At 38.3% G+C, this 22,803-nt stretch overlaps 2 protein-coding genes across 3 annotated transcripts; one reads left to right on the top strand and one right to left on the bottom strand.

The window, feature by feature from the left end:
* The first annotated feature begins 226 nt into the window (after positions 1-226).
* On the top strand, positions 227-16,488 carry LOC141439274 (uncharacterized). 2 transcript variants are annotated; one of them, XM_074103522.1, is made up of 4 exons: positions 227-319; positions 591-648; positions 11,929-12,078; positions 15,087-16,488. In XM_074103522.1, the coding sequence occupies exons 2-4, from the start codon at positions 591-593 to the stop codon at positions 16,265-16,267; spliced, it is 1,389 nt and encodes a 462-aa protein (XP_073959623.1). In that variant the 5' UTR covers positions 227-319; the 3' UTR covers positions 16,268-16,488. The 2 variants fall into 2 exon arrangements, with proteins under 2 accessions (XP_073959623.1, XP_073959624.1); XM_074103523.1 differs by lacking the exon at positions 11,929-12,078.
* LOC141439273 (uncharacterized) lies at positions 16,478-22,672 on the bottom strand. Its single transcript, XM_074103521.1, has 7 exons — positions 22,434-22,672; positions 22,152-22,357; positions 21,081-21,266; positions 20,680-20,818; positions 19,855-19,996; positions 19,343-19,567; positions 16,478-17,261 (listed from the first exon to the last, which is right to left on the bottom strand). The coding sequence occupies exons 1-7, from the start codon at positions 22,476-22,478 to the stop codon at positions 16,507-16,509; spliced, it is 1,698 nt and encodes a 565-aa protein (XP_073959622.1). The 5' UTR covers positions 22,479-22,672; the 3' UTR covers positions 16,478-16,506.
* Positions 22,673-22,803: the final 131 nt, after the last annotated feature.

The raw sequence follows: 22,803 nt of genomic DNA on the forward strand, positions 1-22,803 counted from the left end.
AATAAGACGTAAATATAAAAGTAACATTGTTTCGGAGAGGTATTTTGGGGTAAACGAATAAATAAATGTCCAGTTCGTGTCTGAGCCGTGGAACATGACTAATGCGTTTCCCGAGTAGGTTAATGGGGATTATTATTTTGTAATGGAGTAGTGTTACCGTGATCGGAAGTAATTCGTAGCGTTTGTGCTACAGCCTCTACGCGACCGCGACACGTCACCGGCGCTACGGGCGCGGTGGTAGCGTAGCGTGCAGTCGACGCGTAACCTCCGTCAATGAACACACTTTGTATACACTATCGCTTTTTTTTAAGTACTCAAGGTGGGTAATTTTAAAAAAAGCGAAAAATAAAGCGATTCCGCCTCTATAAAAAATATCATACATTTTGGGTTAGGTGAATGTGTGTGGTGTTAATTGAATATTGGTGTTGCCTTTCGTCCGCAATTTGTTAAAGTTACTGTTAAGCGTAAAGTTAATTAAAATTAAAACCGCATGAAACGCGACCGTGTTTGCGGGCTTCTAATTCGACTTCGTTTTTGTATTGGTGAGAGTTTAGAGTTGTGTTGGTAGTAAATAATAAAGTTTGAGTCAGATGGCGGGAGCGGGGCTACGAGTGGCGCTGCTGAGCGCGGCTCTCATCGCGCTAAGTGGTGAGTTACTTCGCAGATTATAACGGGCACTTACAGATTTCACGCGGCAATTTATTAGTTCCGAAAGTCTGCTCGGGAACTGTCAAGCGTGCCGAGTGAAATACGCCCGTTGTTCACAAATATATGCTTTATACGAGTACTAGGTAAAACATTCCGTTGTGCTTCCATGGAAGAATAGAAAATAAGCTCGAGGGAATCCCGAAAAAAGCCGTCTTAATGCAACTCTATCATTCTCAAATCTGTCTACTGAATATCAAGACACGTCCAAACTCCACCGGTTTAGGTTATGGTTATGCATTATCTGTCAGTCACTCAAACAGTCAGCATTTTACTCTTTTATAAGTAACTATTTTATTTTTTTGAAATCAAAGCCGAGAACTTTTTATTAATTGGAACTTAAACTTCATTTATTTTAACATTTGCAACTTTACGGTAAAATTTACACACGTTGTTAAATGAAACAACAAAACTATAAATAAAAACATAATAAATACCGCTAATAAATGTACAAGTAGGTATTTTTAGTCCATTTGTAATCGAAATACCGAGAAACGTGTGTTACAATTTGACCGTTAATTCAAACCTTAAATTAAACTTATGCTTTAGACTTTTAGGTAATTAAAAGAATGTAAACAAACCATTAAAGAGGTTATTTCTGATACAATGTTTGGTTCCTGTTCAATATTTATTATTTTAAAATAAATGAGCAATCTACTACTTCAGTTCGTACAGTTCTAATAACATGTAATTACGCTTAATTTTACTGAATATGTACACATTTACGAATACAAAAATATTTTTATCATGTTAAATGAATATTTAATTTTTAATTTCTAAATTGTCACTAAAACACCACAAAGGTTGACTGGCAGAGATCCCTGCAGGGATAAGTCCGCCTTTGTACTTAACACAACTTTTATTTATGTAACCTTTTTGTTTTTCCTTTTTGTACAATAAAGAGTATAAACAAACAAAACATACCCAGTGTGACTTATCGTCTAAATTGCCTTTGTACCGATTATTATTCATTCTTTTCACTTTTTTTATGCGTCGTTACTCAGTAGATACACGACGTATTAAATTAATCATTATAGCCCATGACGGAATACATCCCACGTAAAGAATGCATAATAAATGTGCACTCCATTCCCTTTGAAAAGTACATGTTCACAAAGTGAATTACCTATGTACAAATATACTTATGTACAGGAATATAGTATGACAAAGGCGGCAGGAGCATAAAGAAATCATGGACGTCTGGCCTTGGGCACACATGGACAACTCACACCAGCAGTGTCTCTACATTTTAATAAACTAATTTCTCCGCGATAGCTGACCTGTGGCCTTTACACAATATGGGACAGTTTTAGACGACCTTTAGTGGCCTTAGTGTGGGGTCTGTCCAAATCTGATAAGGCGTTGCAAAGGACGTGTTGACAATTATGGAGATTTTGTCCATGGCTGCTCTCTGGTTACGCTTCATTGCCCACGCTCCATGTGAATGCTAAAATAGAGTGCCGTACTCGTAGGAGTCCATGCCATTATAAGTATTATTTATAAATTTAAAGAGTACAAAATCAAATTCAGTACTTTTAAGGGTACACTGTGTGAATAGTAGACACGGTAAAAAAATATGGTTTTAGCGTTTTTTTGTGCTATAGATACTTACTTTTGTACATTTTATCCAGGCTCGCACCACTGAGTTTTTAGGAATTCATATGTGAAATTACGTTTGAAAATTACCACGAGCATGACGGTGACGGAAAACATTGTGAGGAAACCTGGACACGGCGACTATCCAACAAAGAAATTTGACGGTGTGTGTGAAGTTACTACGGTTCAAAGCCCTCTCATTCTGAGCGGAGGCCTGTGCCCTGCAGTGGGACGAATATAGGCTGGGATGCTGATAATGAAGGATATAACACTGAAAAAAAAGGAATCTCGTGCATTTGAAACCCTCGACTGCGCTCAGGATTCATCTTTTGAACCACTCGCTTCGCTCGTGGTTCAATCCTAGAATCCTTCGCTTGCTCTGGTTTCAATATAAGCACTCGTGACAAACAGTTACTTTCCAGCCTTTCATAACAAATAGGTAACTATTGTTACTGTTAGCAAATCTTTTTTTTTTTCAGTGAATCCAGTATCGAGAGATACCTCTATATAAAAGTATATAGCGAGTAGCAATTTTAGTCTGGTATGTTAGCCGGTACTTTATAACATATGTACTGGAAGGAAGCGCGCCGTTACCATGAATTCTTGAATACACGCGTTACGTTATGAGTAACAACCCGGGGCAAAGCTAAAAGCGTTTCCCACACATTTTTCCTCCTGGAGAAACGTGCACGATATTATTACACATACATTTATTTTTAAAACTATACAGGTAAATTATTGAATCAGGCATTACTTACGGACACAACAACACACAAACAAAATAATTGATTTTTCATTGATATGGACCTCCGCAAAAGGTCGCAGGTGAGCAAAGTAATTGTTTTACTTCCTATACAGGTACCTACAGTGTACTATAGTCTCGCTCTCTCGCTGGCAAGCAATTAACTCTTGCATTTTTCACAAAAAATAAGTACTAGAAATTTGTTAAACCTATACCGGGTGTGGCCTGTAATATAAGCAAATAATTAAAACATAGATTATACTCCTCAAACTGAACAACATTAGTTCAGCGACTTTTAATAGTACATTACTGCAGATCGCATCGCATCGCAGTATCGCAAATGCTTACAGAGTAGTGGTGGTTGGCTGTTCGTAATTTTTCCTTTGTCAGTTTAATGTTAGTAAGCAAATTTAAAAAGTTAGAGCAGCGGACAATAATGGATTTTCATACATACTTCATGGCCTAGGCCAAGAAGTTATGTAGGGAGGTGGTAGGGAGCCATAAATGAGAAACTTCATGTCTCCATTTCGTGACATTAACGCATACATTTCCGAGCATGTTTGAGAAAAAATAATTAGTTTTTTAATTTTTATTCCACTTTTAAGTTTATTCGAAGAAGCAATGTAAAGCACAATGCCTGATGTATGTAGGGTGACAGGCGACGTCAGTTGGGTTCTAGGAGGGCGTACATTAATAGCAGTAGGTACTTAATTTGTGTTTTATGTATAGTGAAGTACTTACATACATACATACATACATATTCGAAAGGCCGTACCAAATAATAATAGTAAATCTAAATAAGGTTCTAGTAGGTACTGCAACATAATGCAATTAAATTAATCTTTTACAAAACTCGCATCCCCTTGGACACTGATAAAGGACGCTTAGGTCGTTTTAAAAGGAAAAAAGATATATAAGGTCAACAATTGAATACAGTGTCAATAACCTGAGTAAATAAATACGCACTCTCGCCACAATTATGATAAACAAACATAAGGTTTTAACGTATAGGTATATCATCATCATCATAGAATAAGGTGAACTTCCTTATACATAAATTGCTACTAATATTATAAAAGAATGCAAAAGTTTATGAGTAGTTAGGTATGTGAGTGTGTAAATTTGTTAGCCCTTCACGTTAAAACGGCTGAACGCTTATGGATAAAATTTGGTATGTAGATAGCTGAACATCCGGAATAACCCATAAACATAAACTTGAACCTTTCATCCCAATATTCCCACAAGATCGGGATAAAATCTCAACCGCCAGGTTTAAGAGCCATGAAAATTGGCACAGTTATTTTTAGTGCAACGTTGATGAAGACCACACCACGATATACTTTTTGGGAATTCCCATGAGCATTATCCCGGAATTTAATTTCAACGTCTGAATCTAATAGGTACTATTTATTTTTGTTTGTATTTTTATCCTATGTATATGTTATTGCTATTAATTAAGTATGAAGTGAGAGCCGTGGTGGCCGAGTGGTTTGACCTATGGCCTCTCAAGCAGAGGATCGTGGGTTCTAACCTCGGCTCGCACCTCTGAGTTTTTCGAAATTCATGTGCGGAAATACATTTGAAATTTACCACGAGCTTTACGGTGAAGGAAAACATCGTGAGGAAACCTGCACACAAACCTGCGAAGCAATTCAACGGTGTGTGTGAAGTTCCCAATCCGCACTGGGCCTGCGTGGGAACTACTGCCCAAGCCCTCTCATTACGAGAGGAGGCCTGTGCCCTGCAGTGGCACGTATATAGGATTTGATGATGATGATGAAGTATGAAGTAGGCAGCAGAGTCCTCCGCGAACTATCTGGTAGGTATAACTGCGGTCGCCAACCCGCCTGCCAAGCGTGGCGACTAGGGCATTTTCCCCCCAAAGGTACGTGTCTGAGTGGAGCCTTGGGGGAGGCTCATGTCCAGCAGTGGACGTCTTTCGGCTGACATGATGATGTGTTATTGCTATAACAAATCAATGTTTTTTCTTTCTTCTTAATGGTTTACGTGTACAAAGCCGTGAGTAAACACTAGGGGCATGTAAGCCATCGCTCTGTCCGGCGACATTCCGGCATGGCCACTGTCACCGCCGACAGGCTGGAACGTGAATAAGTTATAGCGTTGACCATCGCCTGCATTATTTAATGCCCCCGCGGCCCTGCTCTACTCGTGTGACACTGTAACTTGTAAATAACTTCCTTGCAACTTTCAAGGATCGTCATAAGGGCTACGCTAACTGACGTGGTTTGCACGGAGCGAGGGGACGCTACTGAAAAATAGTATGAGCATCGCCAACTGACTTTACCTGTTGATGATTTTACCTGTGTTATGGTTTACTCGTAAATTCGGGTTTTGTTCCGCGTACCTTGATTTAATCGGGGCGTGATTTGGGTACCCGCAATTCTCCAGTCGTCTCGTGATCATGGCGCATGCAACTGTGCCGAAATATCGAGCTTCTCTATAATCAAGGTACGCGGAACAAAACCGGAACAATGACCGCGATAGTCTAAAGCATTATGATTTTACCTGTACCCCCACCCGCGCCAGCTAGCGTAGGGCCTAATTGCAGGTAACAATGGAGCCTTTGTGCTACTGATTTCATATTGACTTTTCATACATCTGCCAAAGGCTCTTTATTATTCACACTACAGTAGGTACAGAAAACAGGGCATGAAAAATGTTCAATTAGAAATTCGATAATAGCGAAGTTGATTATGAAAAGGTCCCACCGTGGTACGCAATTCAGTTTTTCGTCTGGAAGTACATTTAGTAAGTAGATAAGATATAGAGTTCATTTTTAATGATTGTATCTTTTGATTGCGTTGTTGCTTAGTTGACTAAAGTTAGATTTTTTCAGTACTCTAAGGGAAGGGGTAGCAGACCTGAGTATTTGAAATTAGTTTTAGCTTGATACGTCCACGCGTCCTGAGAATTTAAAAATACTAAAAATAAGAAAACTAGACTTGTTTTCTTATTTTTAGTATTTTTAAGGCAGTCAGGTTTTTTGATTTTATATAATTTATTGTTCTATTTTACACTTTTTACCCGACTGCGAAGAAGAAGTCATTGGATTCGTCTTGATGACGCGAGTGACACTAGGTACATAAAATTCTTGAAAAATCAAAATGGCGGATTTATGACGCCAAGATGTGAGTTATCTAAAAAAAATCAAACCTATCGAGTAGGGTATCAAATGGAAGCTAATAATTAAGTCATTCTAATAATATAATCAACCATTTTCACAGAAATATCAAAAAAGTGTGAAATAAAACAATTAATTAAAAAAACCCGACTGCCTTAAAACAGTAAAAAGAAGAAAACAAGTCTAGTGGGCTCGTTCAAATCGTGACCAGCTCAAAAATTCTTAGTACCCAATGGGTCCCGACTGTTGAACTTTAAGTTAGCTACTTAACAGAGCTCTAGCCCACTAGACTTGTCTTCTCCTTTTTATAGTATTTTTAAGACAGTCGGGTTTTTTTTTTAATATTTCTGTGAAAATAGTAGATTAAGGGGCTGTTTCACCATCCATTGATTAGTGTTAACTGACGGTTAAATGTGATGCCGTCTCTATTTGTTTTGATCGAATAGACGGAGACGGCATCACATTTAACCGTCAATTAACACTACTCAATGGATGGTGAAACAGCCCCTAAAACTATTACAACCCATATATATTTAGAATGGGCTAATTATTAGCTTCCTTTTGATACCCTACTCGATAGGTTTGAATAAAAAAAAATGAAACTCGCAACTAGGCGCCAAAAAACCGCCATTTACATTTTTCAAGATTTCATCGACATAAACATCTATTCCTATGTCCTCTCGTAACTACTCACTGCGGACTGCTATTTACCCTAATGTGTCTGTATATATGTGCATGCATATATACATACTTCTTCGCAGTAGGGTAAATAAACAGCACACCAAATGATCCTACTATAAAGGTTCCGTTTTTGCTGACTGAGGTACAGAACTCTAAAAAAAACACTTACAAGTGAATATGATCGTTTTTGCTCATAATTTAAAAATACATATACAATATATACCATCTCGGCCTATATACGTGCCACTGCAGGGCACAGGCTTCCTCACAGAATGAGAGCTTGGGCCGAACACACCATTGATGTTTGTCGAAGCTGTGTACAGGTTTCCTCACAATGTTTTCATCCGCTTTAAAGTTCGGTATGTCTAATATAAATTCACACATTAATTTAGAAAAATTGCACTAGTGCATCACGATTTCCGCACGCATAAGGTACAAGAAAAAAAAAGAAATCGGCTATAGGATATCTCCCGTTATGCTATGCTGTGTATTTAGAAACATGGTCATTATGATCATTCGAAGCCAAGACGTTACGTCAACTGTTGAACAAAGGCTTACACCAGTTGTGTGCAAAACTAAACTCCTCGGTCCACTTAGTGGGAGACCTGCCAACGTTGCTTTTTCAGATTCGTGATCGCCACTCGAGAACGCCCTAAACGGTTATATGTTCTTGGAGTAAGGTGCCATTCCAACTAAATACATTTTCTTCGATCGATGTAATCGGTGACGGTGACTAGTTCATTATCATTAGCGAATTTATTAGTTAAAAACATAGGTATATCCGAAAGTAGATTTCGAAATGTACTTAAGCTCTAATAGTCTCGGCCTCATCTCAGCAAAAAAATAGATAACATTATGCTGCTTAAATATTCTTTTTAATATTTTAACGTACAAATTAAAAACCAGTAGGATTTTAAGTATATACTTCCTTACGACTTCGTAATATCAGCTAAGTGCTTGAGAGTTTTTTATTCGCCATTATGTTGTAGCAGCGATGTAAAACGATGGTGATTTCTTTTATAAAAAGCCAGGGTTCCTGTTGGGAGTGATTCATTGTGGAACGCGTGGCCGCACCGCGCAGCGTAAAGGGATTCCCACATTTGACACCGCTGAATCGCCTTGTCCGGGAATAAAAAACACTTCACGCCGTTCACGCGAGGGAATCTGTGAGTAAATGCGTCGAGGAAGAGACATTTAATGTGCCTAAATAATGCTACCTAGTACCTACATATTTTACGAATTTTGATGACAACTTAGAATGAGGTCCGATTTGAATTACTATTATTTCTATACACTTTCTATACAAGACACTTAGATCGAAATATGGGAAACATTTTTTTCTTGACCGGTTTTACTTATTGCTCACAAACAAATCAGGACAACTGAAAATTCTCACTACTTCTTTATAAACGTAGGTCAGTTATGCGACTAGAATCGAACCCTGGATTTAAAGCCCCATGGTCAAAGACTCCCTGTACAGTCATGTCAAATTGATGAGAGAAAAAAAAGTTTTGGTGCTCAAGATGATCTAAACACTGTCTCATTACCTTGGCTGTAGAGTCGCTATAAATTATAAGTCTCATCTTATATGGCCTGAAATAAATCTTTTTTTTTCTTTTGTTTTACTTCCGCCCCGCTCGCGCCATCGCCTATGGCGGTCTGTTTTTAAGTCTTAGATGGACGATGAGTGTTAAATGCGGATCTTTTACGTGTACAGTGCAAATAAAATACCAGCTTCGTTTATCTTCGCGTAGTGCAGAACACTGGCCGTATAAAAGCAGATTTAGACGGCCTAAATTACTCACCCGACGTGCGAATAGATATTTAACAACATGCTCAATGATGAACAGACCAGAGGCCGTTTTAGACAATGCCGTCTTATACCGTGTGATAGAAAAAAGTGGTGAAAACGATCGTGATTGCAAGTGTGTTAGACAATAAGGCCAGATCACGCCAATACGTTGCTTATTTGAATTGTGCTTTACTGTATTAAAAAAAACAAAACTCTCGGGGGTTGGGTTAGTTAGTAAAATCCTCCAAGCAGGATTGCTATCACCATCTTGCTCGCTAATCCTACCGAGAAGCAGCAGTGCTTGCACTGTTGTGTTTCGGCGTGGAGAGTAAGCCGGTGAAATTACTGGCACTTGAGGTATCCCATCTTAGGCTTCTAACCAGTCGAATAAAAAAAACCCCTGTAATTGTTTTCGGGATTTGTTATTGTGGTTATGTTCGAGGTGTAGCTAACGCTTCGATGATCGAAGAGCTAACGCGACAAAGGCGCGGCTACATTTTTAATCAAAAATTCAGATGAAAATATTTACAGATCTGTTTAGTTAAACAACCCACAATTTGCTGAAATATTCCGGAAAATTTTAAAAACACCTAGCTTCTAATGAATCAAAGATATAAATGTGCTAAGTACATCGTTTTTCACGAAGCGACTCTGTTAGGTAAAATATTTTAATTAGCAAAGTGTACGAGTGAGTACCTACCTACCTAATGACTAAGCGAAGGTGCAAAAGTAAGTCAATCTCGTAATATAACGTTCAAGCAAACCAAATAAGTCCAAAGAAGGGATGTGTGCAGCCATACAACAAACTATATAGGTCATTCCATACGATATATCCGTTTATTATCCTTTAGAGTAATAGTATAGAATAAACGTAGCAACATAATATGTACCTATCTACCTACATTTCACTAAAACGGTGCGAATCCCATTACCAAAATACGATATCGTCGTCAGTCCCTCTCATGGCTTTTTAAGTTAAAGAAAAACTTTTCGCTTTGTTTTTTGTGCTCCTATTTGCACTTTACAAAGGGTAAACTAAACTTTTTAAAACGGTCGCTGGTTCCGGCAGCCACTGGTTTATAATTTTTCTCGGTCCGAATTGCACTTTGCTCTGAAATGGGTTAAGAGAAAAGTAAATACGGAGAATTGGACTTACGACTTGGCACGGTGACAATGAGACAAATCAAATTGAAAAAAAAGTTAAATTCTTACATTTTATGATGTAAGATACATACTTTTGATTTTTTTTCATACCTACTCGAATTACGAGTAGACTAATAGCGTCAAAGTGACTTACATAGGTATTTAGCACTACGTTTAGCACCAACTTTAAAACATTATCTTTTAGTAGCTTTTAAATTAAGATACATATCAAGAATAATATTGACGTAGGTAATCCATACTAAAACTAATATACTATACTAATACTAATAATATTATAAATGCGAAAATGTGTGTGTTTGTATGTTTGTCCGTCTTTTTTGTCGTCTTTGTATTTTTGGCATAGAGATAGTTTATTTCATGATTTGGCCAGTTAGGCAGATCATGAATTCCTAGGCATATCATGAAACGCCGTCATAGCGGTTCTGACATACATCAAAAAAACCTTGTTAGGATTTCTTATTTGTGCTAGTATTTTGAATGACTGTGTATAAAATTTTCAAAATTCCAAACGAGGCTTGCAAGTGCTCTTATGTCCTTTTCGTGTCCAATTTCGGCCCAAATAACTATTTTCTTTCAAACTACAAAATTACTATTGTTATATTTTTACCTCTGTTGTAAAATTAAAGCAACGTGTGAAACGGTTTTACGATTTTTTTATATCTCTCGGGTTTTGTTTTTTAATATACCGGTTGTTTGTGATTTTTTCCTTTATGTGCGGCTTTTAAAATTTGAATAAATAATAGTTTCCGTTAAAATTTTACGTTGTTTAATTTGTGTCGGCTTATCGAGGGTCTACAGGCACCTTAAGTGCTTTTGGACTGCTAGTTATGCTGCAGTACCTACTCCTTATTATTATATACGCACTCTGCTTGACACTTCACATAACATACTTCTCACACCGGGTAAGTACGTAAATGTTTAATGTGATAAGCTGTTTGAACTACAAACAGACCTAGCCTAGAGAGGGGGCGGTGAAACGTCTGAACACAATATATGAGGGATAAAATCGTATCGAAAATACAAACTGAAACATAGATGCACAGAAAAACCAGAAAAAGAGACCAGCGCTGGGAATCGAACCCAGGTCCTCAGCATTCCGTGCTGAGTGCTATACCTCTACACCACCACTGGACAGGTTTACAGACACAAATTTCTCCTATGCACCAAATATCTCAGCTTGTTTGTTTTCTTATTTAGTCACTTAAGCAGCGACACTAGCAACATCTATATTGTAGCCCTCATCGAGAAACTTTCAACACTCCATTGGAACTAACCGCTCACCGGACAAGAGATGTCGCTACTAAGCAATCAAATTAAGATTTTGAGGTTTATGGAGTCTTTTTGTATTTTTTTTTATTTCAACTCCAAATTTTGTTACTTTTACGGTCATCCCGTAAAATGCATATCGAAAATACAAACTGAAACATAGATGCACAGAAAAACCAGAAAAAGAAACCAGCTCTGGAAATCGAACCCAGGTCCTCAGCATTCCGTGCTGCGTGCTATAGGTACCTCTACACCACCACTGGACAGGAGTACAGACACAAATTTCTCCTATGCATCACATATCATATCTCAGCTTGTTTGTTTTCTTATTTAGTCACTTAAGCAGCGACACTAGCGACATCTATGTAACGGATAAATTCGCCTTTGTATAGATAGTGCCACGAGAGTTGAAGTCAATTACACACAGCTATAAAAAGAACTGATTGCACAAAAGGAGAATGAATGAAATGAATGAGTAAATGTCAACATCCTGCTGACATTACACATGTTGTAGCTGTATAATATGTGATTGATAATCATTCACTTCAACTCTCGTGGCAATACCTAGGTATACATCTCTTTTTCTTTTTAGATAACTGTTATTTTCATATGTTTTATGTATATGTACTAGTGGCGAAGCGTCCATAGAACTCTATTCCCACCGGCTTGCCCAATATTTACAAAATAGGACGACAAGACTTACAGAATCTATGAAAAATATACCTAAGCGATCTTTACTTCGGCTTTACCACGGAAATATCTGACGCTACACCACTGATATGTACCTACCTACAATAACGAGTTATACAATACATTTTGACGTATACATAAATGTAACAGGGGCGGCGGAGCCCCGGCGTTGCTACTGGTGCGGGCCGCTAGCGGAGCAGGTGCACCGCAGCCGCCGCTCCGCTCCGTGCGGCGGCTCCGCTCCGGTCACCGTCTGCGAGCCCGGCTACGAGTACTGCGCCGTCGTGGCCACTTCACCCCGTGGGTCTCCAGACTAATGCAAAGCCAAAGAGACGAGATATACTTCGTCTTTGTCTAATAATTCATTATTAGTATGTTACTCCCTTTCTCATGACATGACATGATTTATCTCGTCTCGTTGGGTTTGCTTTATACTTTTACTAGGACTAGCTTTTGCCCGCGGCTTCGCCCGCATGGAATGAGGGCTATCGTTTTTTGTCTCACTAGATGGCGCACTGTTGCGTGAGGTTTTTAAGTATGGCTTTCAAAGTCTGTTATTATGGGCGTGAATACAAAGTTTAGATTAAAATCATATTTAATACACCTTTAAACCGTAGCATAAAAATATCGAGCATGCCACAGTGTTGCAAAGTCCCCGTTTTGTTCGGAAAAAAGGGAGGACAAAGGTTTCCGAAAGACAAAACTGTCTCAAAACACAGACATTCATTGCCCCGGAACGCATATTTGCCATAATTAATTTCAGATATTGCAAAATATTCACAAAATTATTCTAATTATAAATAAACCCGCGTAGCTCACCCAAAAACTATGAGATTTGACCTTTCGGAGACCTCACGCTACACTAGCGCCTCTAGCGGCGAATTCATTCGCGATAGCCCTCATTCAGTTATCGGCCGCTATTCCTTCGGGAACTGTGCATTTTTCTGGGATAAAAAGTAGCCTTTGTCACTCTCTGGCCCATAAACTATCCCAGTATGCCAAAAATCACGTCGATCCGTTGCTCCATTTCAACGTGAAAGACGGACAAACATACAAACACACTTTCTCATTTATAATATTACTTAGTATGTATTATGGCACCAATCAAAGTCAGAGTCAAAATATCTTTATTCAATTTAGGCTATAACAAGACTATAACAACAATCAAACAATGTGTTAAATACTTGTAATGTATAAAGAGTGGCACTCCCTCACTGCGACTGTGTTTCCTGAACACTACAATTTGAAAATTTGAATTTGGCCGCTTTCAAGTCCAGGGTGAATGAGCATTTACTAGGCAAGCGTGCTCCATCGTAGGTCTCATCCTCGCTTTCCATCAGGCGTGATTGTGGCCAAACGCAAGCCTATATTGTATAAAAAAAAAGATATCATTTAATAATATTGTAAATCTGTTTAAAAAAAATATACCTCGTTGAGTTTCTTGCCGGATTCTTCTCAACAGAGGTTTTTCCGAACCGGTGGTAGTTTTTTTTGACATTCATATAAGTGCTTGTTATAGCCTAACTAGATTGAATAAAGATTTTTGACTTTGACTTTGAATCATACACAAATACCAATATTTTTTCCGTTAACTCAAATTTTAAGAAACGGACACTAAAAAAACTAATCTTAAGATTACTGATGATCATAAACTGGTTAAGTTCGTGAATGGTGAGCTATAAGGCATTGAATCCTTGTTGCTCATTACTGGGTACTACTGTGCTTACCATGTCCATGATAGACGCCGTCACCCCACCTCCCTCTCAAGCAGATCGTGGGTTCAAACCCAGCCTCGCACCTGAGTTTTTCGAAATTCATGTGCGAAATAGCATTCGAAATTTACCACGATCTGTACGGTGAAGGAAAACATCGTGAGGACCTGCACAAACCAGCGAAGCAATGCAATGGTGTGTGGGACCTACGCCCCAAGCCCTCTCAATCTGATAGGAGGCCTGTGCCCAGCAAGATGACGATGGTGATGATGACTATACTACGTCCCACTGCTGAGCACTGACCCTCTCGGGTCCAGTGCGGATTGGGAACTTCTCACAGTTTACAGCAGGCTAGGAGTAGTGGGGCGCAATTGGCCGTGAGACCATGGGAACGTGGGACCGTGGCCGTCCACAAGTTCTCTTAGGGTGGAACCTTTTCATAATCAATATCCCTATGATTTCTTTGGCAGCTGTATGAAATGTCAATAGGTATGATATCAGTAGCACAAAGGCTCCACCCTGGTACACGATTCCGTTTCTGGACAATGTTAAAAATATGTTTAATGCTTACATCAACTTCTAAGACCTTATACAGTTTTGCCGCTCTGAGCCCTATAGGGCTTATTCCGCCACTGACCATTGCATTGATTCTAAGACTGGGGGCCTTATACAGTTTTGCCGCTCTAAGCCTATAGGGCTTATTCCGCCACTGACCATTGCATTGATTCTAAGACTGGGGGCCTTATACAGTTTTGCCGCTCTAAGCCTATAGGGCTTATTCCGCCACTGACCATTGCATTGATTCTAAGACTGGGGGCCTTATACAGTTTTGCCGCTCTAAGCCTATAGGGCTTATTCCGCCACTGACCATTGCATTGATTCTAAGACTGGGGGCCTTGTACAGTTTTGCCGCTCTAAGCCTATAGGGCTTATTCCGCCACTGACCATTGCATTGATTCTAAGACTGGGGGCCTTATACAGTTTTGCCGCTCTAAGCCTATAGGGCTTATTCCGCCACTGACCATTGCATTGATTCTAAGACTGGGGGCCTTATACAGTTTTGCCGCTCTGAGCCTATAGGGCTTATTCCGCCACTGACCATTGCATTGATTCTAAGACTGGGGGCCTTATACAGTTTTGCCGCTCTGTGGCTATAGGGCTTATTCCGCCACTGACCATTGCATTGATTCTAAGACTGGGGCCTTATACAGTTTTGCTGCTCTAAGCCTATAGGGCTTATTCCGCCACTGACCATTGCATTGATTCTAAGACTGGGGCCTTATACAGTTTTGCCGCTCTGTGGCTATAGGGCTTATTCCGCCACTGACCATTGCATTGATTCTAAGACTGGGGGCCTTATACAGTTTTGCCGCTCTGTGGCTATAGGGCTTATTCCGCCACTGACCATTGCATTGATTCTAAGACTGGGGGCTTTATACAGTTTTGCCGCTCTGAGCACATAGGGCTTATTCCGCCACTGACTATTGCATTGCAGGTAAGGAAAGCATAGGTACTTTCACCGACAAGCACATGGTAAATTTAATATACATATAAGTATTTATGTAATTAAATAATTTCATTTATTTATTGTTCCAGCTCGCATAGAGTCCCGGTACTGCGTCAAGATGTACCAAGACGAGTGTTACCCGCTCTTCTGCAATTCGACCAAGACGTGGAAGATGACGTGCCCATGCCGTGGAGACCTCTGCAATGGACCAAACACCGACCGGGAAACCGAAGCCTTCGCACTCCTCCCCAAACTCGTGGCCAAGACGCATAATTCCCGTATCAAGAAACGAACAGCCGTCGCGTCTCCACATCTTATAAAGCATGAGAGAAAAATGCGCATAATCGGGAATGGTGATGCAGCCAACGACTCCGAAGCTGATAATGCTTCTGATAAACTCATTGTTAATGAAAATTATGATAATTTACAACCAGATGCTGATGCTACTCAATCAGAGGACACTCAATCCGATCAACCAACAAACACAGTCGTTGAACATCATGATGATAATGGTAAAGAAAACGCGGAAAATGTCGTTGACAATAAAGACAATGGAAAATCCACTACTCCAGATAATCATCTTATTGAAATCGAAATTCATGTCAGCGATCCAACAGATGAGTCGGTCACTATAAAAGACAATGAACTGCCATGTACATCGGATATTTCATCCGCTAACGAATCTGACAAACCAACGGAGGAAATAGAAACCGAAAAACATGAAGAGATACCAATAACAATTACAGATACAACTAAGACTGAAGTGAAAAGCAACGAAATCACTAAAGTAGCACAAAGCGACGAAACAATAAAACCTACGGAAGCTATGCAGCAAGATATTATAACAGCGAAAATAATATCTGAATCACCTTCTGAATTACCCACAATAGCTACAGAGGTCAAGACCAATGATGAAGCTACAAAAGCTATCGATGAAATGCAGAATGACGCTCCAATCATCAGCCCAGCGAACAGTGACGAAACAATGAAACCGACTGAAGAGACGAAGACTGTTGAAACATCAACTATGAAAAGCGTAAAACCAAGCGAAGGAATGCCTACAGCAGAAGCTTTGCAAGAGAACGGTAGTCCTACTTCGTTGGCTGAAAAAACTACTACAACACCGACTACAGAAGCTACAACTACTATTACTATAACACAGGAAAATCTGGAAAAAAGAATAACTACACCAGCGTCCCGGCGCAAGAATAGCGCAACACAAATTACATTTAGTTATGTGTTATTTTTAAGTTGCATTTTATACCTTTAGGTAATTGTAAAAATAATACTTTTGTACTTTTAGTGCTCACACTGTGTAATAATGATCTCTATCACAACAGCTTTAAAAATTGTAATAGACTCAAAATGAACTTATTTCAAAGCCAAGTAGTGTTCATCATTGTGATATAGTTAGGTTAGTTTACAAATTCATATTAATTGGCATTGATATCGGATACAGTGAAGGAATAAAAACTTGCACTTTAATTATAATTATGTTTTATTCAAGTTTCAATCGAATGTGAAATCATAGTGCTGTGGTAGCCGTTCACTACTAGATTTAGGTTCAAGGCTCCTTGCACCTTGCGCATACGCTTCCCTAATGTCAGATACAAAGGGTTTCTGAGGTTTATACTTTTTCGGCACAGGTCCATAGTAATCATACGTAGGAGGCGGAGCTATTTCTGCATGATTCGCTTCAGGATTTCTTTCCTCACTTCTCTGTGCCTCAGATTCGTCATCACTTATCTCATTCTCTATAGGAGTAGGCTGAGCTTTCACAAAATTCTTATATTGCACACTCGGTTTAGGCATAGATTTCTTACTAGAGAAATAAAGACCTTTTTCCTCAGGTTCTGTATAGCTTATAATAGGAGGTGGAGGAGTTTTAACCTTCGGCCTTACATCTGTCCACGATTTAGACAGAGGCGGATAATTATCAGGAGCCACTACTTTACCTCTTCCGTCAAATGTATAGTTGGAGCCATCTCTGCAAGATCCCTGTATGGGAGCAAATTCTTCTATTCTCTTTGCTCGTTGCTGCTCAACATATTCTTCTTGAGTCATTTCTCTGAATTTCTTTACTTTACCTTCGACGCCTTCTTTCCCGATGTCCCAGTCTCGTACGTAAGCATCTCGTAACTTCTGTCTTTCTTTTTCTTGTTCCTCCTTTATCTTCTTCTCTTCTTCTTTCGCTTTATTGTCAGCTTCGTTCTTTTGTTGCGTCAAAAACTCAAGTAGACAGGTTGTGAAGTCTTTTTCATTCTCTGTAAGTGAAAACATTGAATGTTAAATTTATTTCCCAAAGTGTAATCTTCTATCAAATCGCAGTTTATTGCATTTTATATTTACGGATACATCTCGAAATTTGAGTCCTATAATCACATTGTCGAAATTCCTTTTATAATTCAGTACAGTTGCAAATTTCCCCAGATCGCGAAACTTCTATATACATATATAAAAAGAGAAGACTTGACTCACAGACCAGCCTAAACCTTCCGAAATTCAATACTTAAGGGGGTAAAAAGGAGGTTGAATATTTGTATCGAAGTCCGTCATTTTTGAAACTAAAAACATGAAACTTTGTTTTCAGGCTAACAATAATAATAATATTTATACATATATATCAATAGAAGACCTGACTCACTGTCTGACTGACTCATTAACGCTCAGCTTAAACCCCTAATTTAACGCGGGCGAAGCAAAATCTAGTTAAATGATAAATGTTAGCCATTGCATAGTGCTCTAATAATAAAAACACACCGGGCAGCTGAGGAGTGAAATGCTCTGCCGGCTGTGTTCCCTTATCACTAAAATATGGCCGTCTTCAAATCTAGGGTGAATGAGCATTTATAAGGCTAGTGTGCACATCTTCGCTTACAATCAGACGTGATTGTGGTCAAACGCATGCCTACTTTTGTTTAAAAAAAACTAGTGAGGTATTCTGTCCTCTAGACATAGGGTTGCGAAACGTCAGGATTTGTCCTGTGTGTCAGGATTTGTGATGTGTTTAAGAAATGACCTCATTTAATAAAAAAAAAATTAAATAAACGTAAAGTTTACCAACATAGTTTTAACGAATGACACGATAGATGATTGTAGTCAGCAAGTCGTCAACAAAACGAATAATATTTATTTGAGAACAATTTTGAATAGGATGAATTATAACTAAAGAAATATCAATTTGTTTTTTTGTTTAAAACTCTAATTACAATCTACGCCAAAGCTATGCCAAACCTTACGTAGATCATAAACATAATATTACTAGCGTAAATAGATAGACCTACAGTGGTGCGAGTGAAGAAACCGATCCTTACAGCATAAGTTATGTGTGGGAAAGAGATAAACTCAAAATGACAGCGTGACCCGTTTTGAATCAGTGAGCCTCCTTTAGCCTCCTGTCAAAATTTTCGTCGTATTTGTTTTGCATTTACTTCTGCAATCCTTTCGATTTTTTGCATAAAACGGTAGGATTCCAGAATGGTGTCGTGTTCTGTGTTAAGTTCTGATACAACCTACTGCCATAACCCAAATAAACATACATTTCACAGTAAAATATGATTGTACAAGTACCATTTTCATAGCTCTTATTTCAATTGAATGTATTCCCAAATTTACTTATTAATATGCTAATATGAAGCGGTAAACAGTTTATTTCATAAATATGGCTTGATTTCTAATAATTATGTGTTAAATAAAAATATATTGTATCCGTGAACTTGAGCACTTACGGCGTAGAATTTGAATATTTTTTATCGATACCTTTATCGATATTCTTCCAATAAAGTTTTGTCAATTTAGCGATAATTTTCATACGTTTCGTTAGAGTCATTTTTAATATTGAGATAACAATTGGACTTTTGTGCCACGGTAACTAAAAATACCTTAAGTGTTCATTAAAGCTAAGTAGGTACGTATCTTGTATGTGTTTTATTTATAACTTAATATTTACACTCTCGACATACGAATATAGGTACCTAACTGTCTAGTGTAAAGTTAACGACGAGTGACATGAGTGGGAGTGTCAGATATTTGCTGGCAATTTTTTTTAATTTAGAGATGTTTATGAAATTTCTAGTACCTACTTTACTGCAACAGCCCTTAAGATTTATTTGTACTGTGTACCTTAAATACCTATATGACGATACCGGATATACGGGGATACTGGGTATACAGTACCTATGGTTATCGACAACTCATATTTACCAGTGAGGGCAACTCTAAAACTCACACAGACATTTACAAATTTACACAGACAGGCCCATCTCACTTTCGGTCACGCTGTCAAGCAAGGTATGGCAAGGTGTCTAAGTAATATTAAGTTTATGATCTAGACCGGATGCGTTACCTTTGGTGGGGTCTTCGGGCGGCAGTCCCGCGCGCGCCCTCTGGCGCGCCCGCGCGGCCGCGACGCGCGCCGCTAACAGCTCATCGCGCTTCCGGCGCCGCTCTTCGGCCTCCGCCTGCGCCGCGAGGGTCTCCTGCCGCTGCTTTTTCAGCGCCTCCATCTGCTTCTGGCGCTCCGCTTCGTCGGTGCTAAACGAAAAGTAGCTCACGCCGTGGATTCTTGCCTCTGAAATTTAAGTAGCAATTAAGAGAGCGTAGGTCTAAAGCCCAGTTTAGATATGAAAGAAATCGTGCAAGTTTTATTACAACGTGGTGCTCAATTAGCTACTTTAATCTCTTAAGCTTTTGGCTTCGCAATGTATTGTAACTTACATTTTCCTTGCAAGACTAAACTGGGCTCTTTTAGTAAAATTTGAATGTTTATTTGTGTAATATAAATAGTTCGCCATATAACTAGCATTTTTTTTAATGACTTAATACTTTAAAACATCAACACAATGAAATAGTACAAACCGTCATAAAGTAGATCCTGATAGTGGATATCTTTATCTTTAGCAAGGAGTTCTCGTTCTTTCTCTTCCCATTTTTCGCGCAATGATTGCAAGTAGTCATTTGTTTTTTGTACTAACAGTGGTTTTTCAACTTGAGGCACTTCCTGAAACAAGACGCATTAAAATAAAAAAACCGGCCAAGTGCGAGCCGGACTCGCGTACCAAAGGTTCCGCTTCCGCACAAATTTGTAGGTATTTATGAATATCCATTGTTAGCAAAGTGAGAGAAAGAATGAAATCATTAATTTGTGACAAAGTACGAAATAACAAAAATAAATTTAAATTTAAAAAAGTTATGTCACGATATGATCGCAAATTGCTGGTCTCAAAAAAGTAAAAAAAAGTAAGGGTAAGGGTAAGTGCTCTTCTAAGCAATATTTATGCAGTGTGAGACAAGGAAAAAAATTGATTTTCAGTTTTTTTTTATTGGTTGTGCTATAAAGCGGCTGCGTCGTTCACCTAATGCGGTCGCCGAATTTGTTTCAAACTACTTCGGCGAACGAACGTCGTCTTTACATTAGTCTGTCCGTCTACTGCGGCCACCATATTAAGGTGGTGGCAGCTGTCGCTCGCCGAATGCGGCCGACTACCGTGTTCTTTACACTTTTGCGGTCGCCGCGTGCAGCATGCTGCGAACGACTCAGTCTAAATGCCGCTTTAGTGCTATCTTCACTCTATGCTCACAGGTAATTCAGTTATGGCAATTTGTAAGGAAAAACCAAAATCAAAATCTCACAGGATAGGGAATTCTAATCTCAGGGAAACTGCTAATAATATATAAAATTACATTTTCTGGCATTTCTTCAATCGGTTTTACTTGGTCCTTAATCATAGTCTGCATCAGTTCCTGGTCTCGTTTGATGTAAAGGTCTAAATCTGATTTAAGACATTTGCGTGTCCTGCCAAGACAATCCGTGAATTCGGTCCTGGAGATAAAAAAAAAACAACAAAACATTATTATTAAAGATTTGAATTATTCTTATTAATTATTTTCAGAAATTTTGGCAATAAGCTTTAAATTACTAAATGTTGCACCCACAATAATGAAATCACCCAGAGACCTTTTAGACACCAAAATTATTGATGCCTAGTGCCTACCCTGAGACAAAAACCAGCTAACCAAACCAATAAAACAAGGTTTGTATAAAAATTATATCAGTGCCATAGAAATATTGTACAATAATTTACCATTCACTTTCAACTTCCTCATAGCTTTGATATGTTACATCAGTGTCCTGACTGGATTTACACTCAGGTTCCGGTTCCTGCTGCTTTTTAGTATTAAAGTCCACTAGAAATCTACCACTGAGTTCCGAATTGCCAGCACCATCTGCCAAATGTGCATACAACTCTGCTTTTTTTTCTAATGCCAATCTGAAAAGCAGAATAAGTATGATTTATGGAGGAAAAAAAATATATATATTTTTTTTACTGTCAGATAGCAAATCGGTTCTGCAAGCTCTACAGATCAAAACAATGACATCTAAGCTAATACAAGTATTTCTCAAAAAGTTGTCCCATCATGAAATTGACAAGAAATAAATTTTGTCAAGAAATTATTAACCCTAAAGAAGAGATCATAGAACATAAAATATCCAAAATTTCTTGACGTCAGAAAAACATCCTCACAAGAGGAAAAAATCGTAATTTTGTAACCACATCAAAACTTTCTATTGGATCCAACAACAAAGATTATCTGACTTTTTATCACTTTTACCACAAGGTTTCGTATATATTTTAAAACAATATTACTTATTTTTGTAGTGAAATAACTTCTGCGTTATTTTTTTTTAATAAGTAGACAACTGAAAAATTAAAAAAATCATCATGAAAAACATCTTTTTGAGAAATAATTCAATACTAATGCCATCAAGATCTAATGAGGATAAGTGAGACAAACTCCACAACACTGCAATAAAAGGTTACAGTGGATTGCGAGGCAATAAAGCTGACAACCAATTGACTAGAGGGATTCTGCAATTAAGACATAAACCCATATACCTCCAATACCTACAAGCAGTCGCACAAAATAGGTGCAACAAATCATCTAGTTTTAGTAAACAGAATGCTACTACCTTATGGACAAACTAACAAATTCTTCGCAGACAGAGTTGCGAGCAACGGCTATTATATTATAGTAGCAATAATCTATATGTGAAATAATTAAATAATATTTCATCAGAAATTTACTATCAATTTTGTTGTCAGCTAAACATGTAAGCTGCCAGCAATGTGAAACCTTAACCTATTACCACTCACTTTGACTTCCTACAGGCCTCCAGCTCATCAGTGTCAACTGCTTTAAGATTGTCCTTGAAACTTCTTTTCCCTGGTTTCTCAGTATCTTTAACATTTTTAGCTTTAGCAACAGGAGGCTTATAACTGTCTACTCTATGTTGAGGCAAATGTTTCTTATCTTGTACTTCTTCTTGCTTCTTTAAAAGTTCTGCTTTTAAACTCAGCAACTAAAACACAATGGAAAGATAAGTACAAACAACAACAAATACAAAAAATAGATATGTTGTGGGATGACAAACTCACGGAAGATTTGTTGAACAAAATCTTTTTCGATCGTTGATCATTCATTTTATGGTTACACTAAACTAATACTGCTTAACATAATAATATCATTTTACAAAACACCACAATTTAACGAAATTATGTTGTCAAGCAAGTCAGGAATCAGCGGGAATCAGCTGTTTATTGAATGAATCAATCAATTAAAATGTAAATGAAGATTGTTGCACAAATAATAAAATAAAATATCGTCGTTTTAAAGAGTGTGTGAAACGGGCCTGTCTGTCATTATGGAATGAAATTGAAGTGCACCAACATAACAACCTAAAGCTTGTACTTTTTAAGCTTGTACTACACGATACAACTGCAAATATTATCAAACAGGTGTCAAACA

Source organism: Choristoneura fumiferana, chromosome 20, assembly GCF_025370935.1.
Source record: "Choristoneura fumiferana chromosome 20, NRCan_CFum_1, whole genome shotgun sequence".
In the NCBI taxonomy this organism is placed as follows: Eukaryota; Metazoa; Arthropoda; class Insecta; order Lepidoptera; family Tortricidae; genus Choristoneura; species Choristoneura fumiferana.